Genomic DNA, 10,224 nt, shown 5'->3' on the forward strand with positions numbered 1-10,224 from the left:
GCAATTGTTAGCGGCAGTGGCAGGAACCCCTTCCGGTGCAGAGTTCACATGTGAGGTCATCGTGTCCTTCTGCACGTGTTTCTAGCGCATTCTGTGCGTCCGGGTAGCCGGTGAAGAGAGAAGAGGGGAGATCAGATCAGATAAAATCAGATCAGATCAGAAGAGAAACAGCGCAGCCATGCTGAAGTCTTTAACACGCGCTGTTAGCATCGCGGCTCGCCTTACGAACAAGGCCCCGAGTGCGTCTGTGTGCCGCGCCGCTGAGCCGCTCGTCAGATCCGCGCTGTGCGCTCCGACCTCGGCCACGACCCGGCCGTTCACGCGCTCCATCTGGATGATGTGCAGCAGCAACGGCGCGGCTTCCGACCGCAGAGCCAAACTGCTCGCTTCCAAACACACTCTCCCGTCCTGTGGCTGCGGAGGCCTTCATACAGAAGGTAAAGCCGGAGTAACTGGCTTCAAATCACTTTTCATGTCAGATAACTAACCCTAACCATAGCTAGCTGTTTAGCCGGTTATGCTAGCATCCGTGTGAGGTTGATATAATTATAAACAGCACGCGCTTTGCGTCTAGTTTTCAGTTTAACTGCCACAAAATGGCAGCTGTCTTTAATATTACCTAAAATAAACTTTTAGAGACTTTCTGCAGTCAGAAACATACTCTAACCTTTAGCATGGCTCTTAATGTGACTTGTTGAACACCAGAGTTGCTTGGTAACAGTAATATGTATGGAAATCTGTTGCTGACAGAAATACTAAAATGAAATGGATTTTATACTCTAAAATAGAGCTCTAAACCGGATTTGACGTCACATATTCACATTTTGCAACATGTGACCTTGAATGAAGAATGATGAAAGTCCAAACAGGGATGACACGACCCCCCCCCCCCCAACACACACACACACACACACACACACACACACACACACACACACACACACAATATATTCACTTATCATTCATTCATTCATTAGTTCATCCTCAGTAACAGCTTTATCCTGGTCAGTTTTGTGGTGGACTGTCCGAGAACGCTGGGTGTGAGGCAGGAATATCTTGGAATGGGACACTAGTCCATCACAGGACACTACACACATTCACACTGATGATAAATTTATCTTAGCCACTCCATCTACTGGCTTGTTCTTGTAGCCCAGAGGAAACCCGCATGAACAGAAACTCCACACAGACAGAAACCTGAGTTGAGGATCAGGGACCCTGGAGCTGTGAGGCAGCAACACGACCCACTGCACCACCGCGCTGCCCTTCTTTCTGTTTGTACTTTTTTGTAAATGATCCCATCTGATGTTATTTCTCGTCATATCCCAATGTCTTACAGGTGACAAAGCGTTTGTAGAATTTCTCTCAGATGAAATCAAAGAGGAGAAGAAGATCCAGAAAAGCAAGACACTCCCCAAGATGTCTGGAGGATGGGAGCTTGAGCTGAATGGCACCGAAGCAAAGCTTACCCGCACCCTCTCTGGAGAGAAGTAAGTCTGTGTCCATGACATAAAATATTGGAGCGGACAACGCAAAACATGTCTGAGACCACTGGTTTTTTTTTTTTTCCTTCTATTTTTTAAAGTTATTTGTATGACTTCATTATATGCCATATTTCTTCTTTTCTAAGCAAATCTCCTGAAGATAAAGATTCTGCTCCAGTATTACACAGTCATTTGAATCATTTACCTAGTCGGGTTGAGACTTATATTAGATCTTCCTGATTTGCTTCACAGAGTGACCGTTACATTCAACGTTAACAACAGCATTCCCCCAAACCTGGAGGAAGAGCCAGAACAGGGCCAGAAGGCTGAAGACAACGAGGTAGAACCTGCTCTCTCTTCCGTTCACATTTACGGATCTGACAGATGATTTTATCCATTCAGACTGTATTTTAACACACATCTGAGCGCACTTTCTTGGAGATTGTGAGGGAATTTGTACAGCAAATGAAGCTTTAGTAAGAAGCACTTGAGCAGAACTGGGGTAAAAGACACCCTTTTTGACAGTGGATCTAGATATACACTCACTGGCCACTTTATTAGGAACATGTGCACCTGCTCATTCATGCAGTTATCCATTCTTGTAGCAGCAGCGCAGTGCATAGAATCATACAGGAGGCTACAGTACATCAGATAAATACTCTTTGCAAACACAGTGAGCAGAAAAGCATCCCAGAATGTGACACATGTAGAGCCTTGAGGTGGCTGGGCTAGGCAGGCAACAAGACTAAGGGGGTAATTTGGGGCAAAGGAAAGGATTGTCAATGATTTTTGTAACTGTGATTTGTGATTTGCCTTGCAGAAAGGAGAAGCCTCTAAAATCTACAAACTTTCCATTTAAGATTAAGGACAGAAGCAGTTCTTGGCTGACTTTAGATTTTTTTTTTTGTCATTAATTTTTCTGTATTGCTACATCTCTCTTTTTTGTTTTTTGCATTTCATAATGTATATTGTAATGTATTGCTACAATGCTAATGTTTGTTTTTGCCTGTTTTTTTTAGCCCGACATCGTCTCCACACCTAACTTTGTCATTGAAGTGACTAAACAGGGTGCGAAGAATTCCTTGGTGTTCGATTGCCATTTTCCAGAGGATGAGGTAAACCTCTAGAAATTCTGTTTGCATTATTTGCTTTTTGTAACCCCTCACTGCATGGTTAATTTACCAAGGTTTCCAGCATGAAAGCATGGTCAGTCCTGATGTGTTATGCTCAGTGATATCTTGGACAATACATCCAAAGCTGTTTGACTCTGAGCAGATCGGCCATGGTGAAGGAGAGGACGAGAGCGATATCTTCACCATCCGTGAAGTCAGTTTCCAGCCTGAAGGAGAAGAGGACTGGAAGGAGACAAGCTACACCCTCAACACAGACTCTCTGGACTGGGTATGTGTGCTTATCTAGAGTAGAATCATTTCAAATTAAAAACTAAGTAAATTTATAAAAGTGATCTGAAACATGATAGTCTACATAGAGAAAGGTACTTTTTTTTTTTTTTTTTTGGTTAAAAGGCAATACCATCCCATGAGCGCAAAGAAAACACTTTAGGCATTTTACCACAGTGCACATTACTAACATCTGGTGGTCAAAAGGATGAACTACAGTTTCTTAGCAGATTCAACATTCTCCATTCCTCCTAGTCCATGTTATTGAGGAAATTAAATAAAGGAAACTAGTAACACAAAACATGCAGTTTTTGTGTGTAAAAAAAAAAAAATAAATAAATCACATTAGAGACTAAATCAGAAAGACTTCTGGAGCAATTAAGATCGATTTACACGGATAAGTGATGTCTGTATAAATCACAGAGATGGAAGTGTATTCACGATGTATGAATGGTTGTCACACTAGCAGCTCAGTGCATACTACATACACCTCTTTTTTTTTTTTTTAAAAAAACCCATTTTCTCCACAATTTGGTCACCTGCAAATTCCCACCCACAAACCATCACTCCCCTATCATACGACAGCTAACAACCAGGGAGGGTAATAGCTAATACTTTTATCCTCAGAGACAGGTGAAACCAGCCAGCCGCATGTTTTCACAATGTAGCACAACACACTTGGAGGAAAGTGCTGTCTGCCCTCTTCCACATACATGACCTCATAGATGCCCACAAATTGTTTTTTTTTTTTGTTTTGTTTTTTTAGCACGACCAATTTTGCTCCCTAGGCTCAAAGCCAAGGCTATGTGGAGTTCAACTGTGCGATTTTCTGATAATAGGGATACACCTCATTTTAATACAAACTGATTTTGACCTTTAAGTCATAAGAACTTTAAGTTGTGCTTATTCATCAGTAGGTCACATAACCATAAGGTATGCTTCACCTGTGCTAGGAACTCAATTTGCCTAAAAATCCCTGAAGGTGTCGCTTCAGTGACATTAAAAGAAAATAGTAGTACAAGTTATTGTAGGAAGCGTTGCTCTTTCTTCTGCTCATGACTGTTAATATTTATCATCTCCACAGGCTCTTTATGACCATTTAATGGACTTCTTGGCTGATCGTGGTGTAGACAACACCTTTGCTGATGAGCTGATTGAGCTAAGCACAGCACTGGAGCATCAGGAGTACATCAAGTTCCTGGAGGACCTCAACGGTTTCATCAAATGCCAGTGATGATCCGATTGTGTTCAGTCTTCCCCTGTCCAGCTAATAGGAAATACTAATATACAGAAACAATAAACACCCAGTACAAAACTTTTATACTTTATTTTGTATTTTGAAATAAATCAAGTGTAGTGTATGGTCTTGAATGTACATGTTGAGCTGTTAATTTATGGGACTTCACATAGTGAAGGGTTGGAAGCATAGTTAGAAACCTTAAGTCCAGTGCTGGGCTTAATTTGTGTCAGGGATACATTTGAAAATGATATTTGAAAGACAACAATTGTGCAAAGTTGAAAAGTTTCTCAGAATTTGGAAATGTTTGCAAAAGGAAAGAAATCCTTATATTCTATTGACATCCTTCCATCAGCGGTGTCCTCAAAATAAATATTTCATCATCAAACTTGTGTGAATTTGTTTCTCAGTGATTCATTGCTAGGTAAACATGTTCTGATTCCCAAACTGAAACAACTCCCTGAACTTTTCAGAAAATTTAGATCAAGTACATCTTTAAGGGCCATTTAAAGCCATAAATTTCAGGCTTATTTCAGGAGTAGTGCCAGAACATAGCCCTTTGGCATAGTCTTGAACAAAAGGCCCTTAGTCATGAGCCGTCTATAAAAACTAGGTTCATCTGGGGCTCAGTGTAGCATTCTAGACATGTCCTCTAATTCATCACAATCTAACACCACACTGAATTCTCAGCACATGGTTACAGGTTTATAGTTGTCACCATCAAACTCTTTTCCTATTAGAGATTTGCCACTAAACACGAATAACCAGCACAATAAAAGAAAGTGTAATGTTAAATAAGTAATCTCTTTATTTCACAGAAATAAAATACAAACACTGAAAAGCACACAATGGCCGTTGTTCCGGAGTGATTCACAGGACAATTGAGAGATAATCACAAACCTGTAGATAAGATAAGATGTTTTAATAATTTATTCCAAAGGTCTGAATCATTCCATGTTATGATGAAATGCCATATTTCAGAGAATTGAGAGGTCTGGCCACATATTCAAACCCAACAACTGGCCCAAGCAGGACTCAAAATTTGATTTCTAGTTAATTTTCCACCAACTTGTGAGATGACAAATTGCTATAGTTACAACAGTAAAAGTGATGATCTCATTATGGTTCATATGACGCAACTGTTTTATCCAACAGATAAGTGCTTGGCTTTAAAATGTTCCATTTAAAGCAATTTCTAACCTTTGTGGGCAGTTGAGAAAGACCTTCTGATGAATGCACTGGACATTTGAAACTACATGCATTTTAAAATAAAATAAATGTGTAGTTTTATAAGCGTGATGTTACCTTGCAGCTTATCAGAAGGTTGGGTGCGCCATCCACGTTTGAGGCTGCTGAGAATATGGGGTTCTGGAGGCAGTCTTCCAGATGTTCTGTGACTCTCATCTCAAGCAGATGTTGGAGCACATCTGCTGTTATATTTCTTCCCTGTAGGAACATTGAAATTGGTTCTGACGTACCGACTACTGAACATGTCTCATTATTGCCTAAAACACACTATCCACACAGCACCTTAAACACGAACAACTTGTAGGACTTTGTCAACGTTTTATACGCAATTCTTCATGCCATTGTTATTCGCATTCACAGAGATGCCCGTGTGCTCCTTTGACTCACCATTGTGTTGATATAAAGGCCACACGGACATGATGTAAAATGGCTGTTCACTGTCAGGTTATTCCTGTAATACAGAAAATAATGTAAGCAGATGCTTCATTACTACTATTAATAACCAGACAAGAAGCTTTTAAGAGCTCATAATTCTGTATTTATGTAGTTATTCCACTTACGCATGACATACGGGGCAGATGAGCTTTCTTTCTTCCTCCATTCCATCCACAACAGAGTCAAAGTACTTTTCTTCAAACTGCTGGGTTTTGTGGTATTCCTCAATGATAGAAAGCTCTAAAAAATATGATTCTTATATGTTAAAAGAATACTCCACCTCCATTTTTTCCCCCAAACTAATCCCCATCTACCACATCCGTAGTGTATGTGTGATTTCTACAGACAACAATTCACGTTTCCCTTGTCGTCATGTATTACCCACATAATCGTGTATGGATACCAAAAACCCTTTAGGAATTACTCTTTATTGTTACTCTCAGAGAACAAACAGATTATGTGCATGATTATGTGTTGGACAAGTAGGTTATAATATGGATGTTAATACAGTATAACAGTCATTGGCATTTTGTTTTTCTTAAACCAGAGAAAGAGAACTTCCTCTTGCAAAAGAAGGGAATGTGGAAACAGTGACAAACCTGAGCAAAATACAGTACAATGCAGCATAAAAAGAATAAATCTAATGCCAGCACAACACACAGTCACCCAGCCAGACTCAAATATCATCTTTATGTGCGATAAGAGAACATGAGAGACTACGGCTATATAAAGTCACCCATCTCAAGGATTCAAGTACTCATTTATTTCCCATAGTTTGTATTAATGGACATAGTTAGCTCATCATACTTTCGAGTTAAATTAGTGGCACATTTTAACCTAGTTAATAGGGCTTCTGGGCAAGAATACCAAGGCACTGGAGCTTTTACTTGCCTGATAAGCTAGCTAATGAATATATGATTTGTCCATCCCTGTATATTGTAGTAATATATTCTTCATAATTATTGACAGAACTCCATAACTGCCCTTAGACTTCGATTATAAAGGGATAATCACACATACACCACAGACACCAAGTTGAAAAACACTGGAATGTTTCGTTAAGTTGTCATGTGCATAGGAAATAAATATATGTAGATGATTTACAAGAGATATTGACAGTAACCTTGAGATATGAGCTCCTGTTGGATTTCTTCCAGAACAGCCAATTCGTCATTTTCCTGCATATCTCTGTACATCTGTAAAATCAAGCGGAGGAAAAAAAAATATGACATTCGAACACAACAAGTTCAGGTGTCTATGAATGATCTGAAATACCCGTACATCACTGATGCCGTCTTTCTTCCACAACGAAGGCAGTCTTTGATTGGCCGACTGTAAGGCGCTCCATTCCATCTCCATCACTTCCTGGACGAGAAGAGAGCTCTTTGGGGTGTCTCCCATCTGCCGGTACTTCTCCAGTAACTTCGACCGGCTGTTCTTCAACCTTTCCACACAACGCTAAGGCGAGAGCAGTTAGAATATTTATATTAATACTAGCTATTACTCAAACACCATTATTTAAACCCAAACATCAAGAGCAAACAGGAAGTGATGAAACAAACAATTGTCAGTAACTCAATGATCTTGCATTTAAATTCTAAAAAATAAAGCCCAGACCTTTTCCAGACTTTTTCAGAATTATTTCAAATGTAACTTTATTTTAATAGTTCCTCAGACTTTTTATTTGGATTTTCCCTCATTTTTAAGGTACTTAATCATGAGAAAGGAAAACATGGGAAGTGACTTGCATTAAAATGGGGTAATGCAATGAACATGACAATGTCTAAAGACAAAAGAAATATCCATATTTTTCAAAACATTTCCTGAACACCATCAAACCATCCTTTTACAGGTCTGGAAATAAATGCATTAAATGCTTTATCAAATTTGAGCAAGAACCCCCTGTAACTGAGCTTGCAGCTATCCAAAGAGAGGCTGGTATCCAATTGGCCGTATCGTGCACTACTTAGGGCAATAAACTCCACTATTTCACGCCCTATTTAGTGTACCTATACAACAAACGTGACGTTAATTGGTATTAAATCAGAACCGCACTCCCGCTACTTGCTTGCGTTGTTTAGCTAAACAGCTATGGTTGTTAGTTTACATAGAACACAGAGGTAAATAAATAAAGTTACCTTTCTGTATGTCTCTTTCCATGGTGGAGTTGTGCCCTTATACATAGACCTGTGCCTTTGTAACGCGTCCATATCTCACAAGCTCAAATTTGTTCAATTATCGCTAGCTGTTGTGCATATAAACAAACCCTGCCAGCTCCACTTCCGCTATTCACACGCCACCAATCAGCGACTTTTGAATCGTTCAAACCCGGAAGTTATTTGTAGACCGCTGGGATTTGTAGGCTGCTCTGTGCACATGCGCTGTATTTTCTTCGCCAATTAGACCCACTACTTTGGTTATTTTGTTAATATTATTTTCACCATGATAAATAATTAATGACAATAAAGTTATTTTCACTTTGGGATGCCAAATAAGCTAAGTAAATGTGGGTTAGAGGAAAACCTGCACTGCATGTTTTTAGTTGACACATTGATTCATTTTAGATAATTTACAAACTCCTAATTTAACGCACTTGATTCAATTAATCTTAATCTTAATTAACACTTATTAACCTCATTAATCTTAATATATTTCTTATTATTATTACCTTAAGTGTTTAATTAATATCTGAATGTGACAAGCTCCAAATGTTACACTCAAAATGCAATACATACATACATACGTACATACATACGTATGTATTTTATGTACATACATACATACATAAAATTTAAATTAAAAAATTTTTTACAGCCATTTTTTGCAGAGTCCCTGCATTTTCATAGGCTCAAAAGTAACTGGACAAACTAACATAATGATAGATATTAGGATAATTTTTAATACTTGGATACAAATCCTTTGCAGTCAGTGTCTGCCTAAATGAACCCATGGACATGATCAAATGCTGAGTTTCCTCCCTTGAGATGCTTTGCCAGGCCTTTACTGCAGCTGCCCTCAGTTGCTGCTTGTTTGTGGGTCTTTCTGAATTCAGTTTTGTCTTCAGTCAGTGAAAAGCATGCTCAGTTGGGTTGAGGTCAGGTGACTGACTCAGCCATTTAAGAACATTCCATTTCTTTGCCTTAAGAAGCTCTTGGGTTGCTTTCGTGGTATGTTTTGGGTCATTATCCATCAGTACTGTGAAGCACTGTCCTATCAATTTTGCAGCATTTGACTGAATGTGAGCAGAAAGTATAGCTCTATACACTTTAGAATTCATTCTACTACTTCTATCAGCAGTCACATCATCAATAAACACTAGTGACCCAGTTCCATTGGCAGCCATACATACCCATAACACTGCCTCCACATGTTTGACAGTTGATGTGGTATGCTTTGGATCATGAGCCCTTCCTTTTCTTCTCCATACTCTTCTCTTCCCATCATTCTCGTACAAGATGATCTTGCATCAGAACTAGTCAGACTTTTTTTTAGAGGTTTTTTTTTTTTTTTAGCAAGTCTAATCTGGCCTTTCTGTTCTTGAGTGTTACCAGCGGTTTGCATCTTGAGGTAAACTGTCGTGTATTTACATTCATTAAGGCGTCTCTTGAACGTAGACTTTCACAATGATACGCCTACCTCCTCCAAAGTGTTCTTCACTTTGCTAGATGTTATCAAGGGGTTTTTCTTCACCAAGGAAAGAATTCTGCGATCATCCACTTTAGTTGTCTTCTGTGGTCTTCAAGGCCTTTCGGTGTTGCTGAGTTTGCCAGTGCATTCCTTCTTTTTAAGAATGTATTGTTGATTTGAACCAAATTGTTGATTTGGCCACTCCTACAGTTTCTGCTATGTCTCTGATAGGTCTGTTTTTTGTTTTTTTTTTCAGCCTAATGATGGCCTCCTTCACTTGCATAGACACCTCTTTGGACCGCATAGAGAGAGTTCCCAGCATGAACAACTACCAAACGCAAACTCAATGCTTGGAATCAACTCCAGATCTTTTACCTCCTTAGTGTGTAATTAGCCCTATATTTAATTTTTAAGCAATTATATTTTATACTTTACTATTACCAGCAAGGTACTACGTTAACAATGGATAGTTAAGTCTTTTGACGAAAAAGTGCAACCTATTCTCTTTAAGATGAAGATGAAAGTTTTTCTTTGGAAAAAAAATACTTACTGATGGACTTGCTATTCATTTCACCTAGCCCACGACTAAATAAGAATCCTAAAATATTTTTATTTCCATCACTTGTTGCTTACACTATACGGCCAAAAGTTTATGGACACCTGACCATAACAGTCTTACGTGCTTTTGGAACATCCCGTTCCAGATTTAGTCCCATTTTGCTGTTATAATAACCTGCACTCTTCTGGGAAGGCTTTCCACTAGATTTTGGAGCGTGGCTGTGGAAATTTGTGT

General features: G+C 39.1%; 2 protein-coding genes across 2 annotated transcripts; one reads left to right on the forward strand and one right to left on the reverse strand.

The window, feature by feature from the left end:
- Window positions 1-42: 42 nt before the first annotated feature.
- On the forward strand, window positions 43-4,509 carry c1qbp (complement component 1, q subcomponent binding protein). The gene is made up of 6 exons (XM_026921929.3): window positions 43-437; window positions 1,340-1,490; window positions 1,737-1,824; window positions 2,504-2,599; window positions 2,760-2,885; window positions 3,969-4,509. The coding sequence occupies exons 1-6, from the start codon at window positions 179-181 to the stop codon at window positions 4,116-4,118; spliced, it is 870 nt and encodes a 289-aa protein (XP_026777730.1). The 5' UTR covers window positions 43-178; the 3' UTR covers window positions 4,119-4,509.
- Window positions 4,510-4,906: 397 nt separating this feature from the next.
- rpain (RPA interacting protein) lies at window positions 4,907-8,123 on the reverse strand. The gene is made up of 7 exons (XM_026921930.3): window positions 7,943-8,123; window positions 7,086-7,262; window positions 6,928-7,000; window positions 5,930-6,044; window positions 5,757-5,820; window positions 5,427-5,567; window positions 4,907-5,021 (listed from the first exon to the last, which is right to left on the reverse strand). Exons 1-7 carry the CDS (start codon window positions 8,012-8,014, stop codon window positions 4,992-4,994), a joined length of 672 nt encoding a protein of 223 aa, XP_026777731.1. The 5' UTR covers window positions 8,015-8,123; the 3' UTR covers window positions 4,907-4,991.
- Between the last annotated feature and the right edge of the window lie 2,101 nt (window positions 8,124-10,224).

The sequence above is a fragment of the Pangasianodon hypophthalmus genome, chromosome 27, assembly GCF_027358585.1.
Source record: "Pangasianodon hypophthalmus isolate fPanHyp1 chromosome 27, fPanHyp1.pri, whole genome shotgun sequence".
Taxonomy (NCBI): domain Eukaryota; kingdom Metazoa; phylum Chordata; class Actinopteri; order Siluriformes; family Pangasiidae; genus Pangasianodon; species Pangasianodon hypophthalmus.

Coding starts and splice junctions, on each gene's coding strand:
- c1qbp (XM_026921929.3), top strand. CDS start 179: ATGCTGAAGTCTTTAACACGCGCTGTTAGCATCGCGGCTCGCCTTACG. Junction 2,600..2,759: donor GCCATTTTCCAGAGGATGAG/GTAAACCTCTAG, acceptor GACTCTGAGCAG/ATCGGCCATGGTGAAGGAGA. Junction 2,886..3,968: donor ACACAGACTCTCTGGACTGG/GTATGTGTGCTT, acceptor TCATCTCCACAG/GCTCTTTATGACCATTTAAT.
- rpain (XM_026921930.3), bottom strand. CDS start 8,014: ATGGACGCGTTACAAAGGCACAGGTCTATGTATAAGGGCACAACTCCA. Junction 7,263..7,942: donor GGAAAGAGACATACAGAAAG/GTAACTTTATTT, acceptor CTCTCGCCTTAG/CGTTGTGTGGAAAGGTTGAA. Junction 5,022..5,426: donor ACCTTCTGATAAGCTGCAAG/GTAACATCACGC, acceptor TCTTATCTACAG/GTTTGTGATTATCTCTCAAT.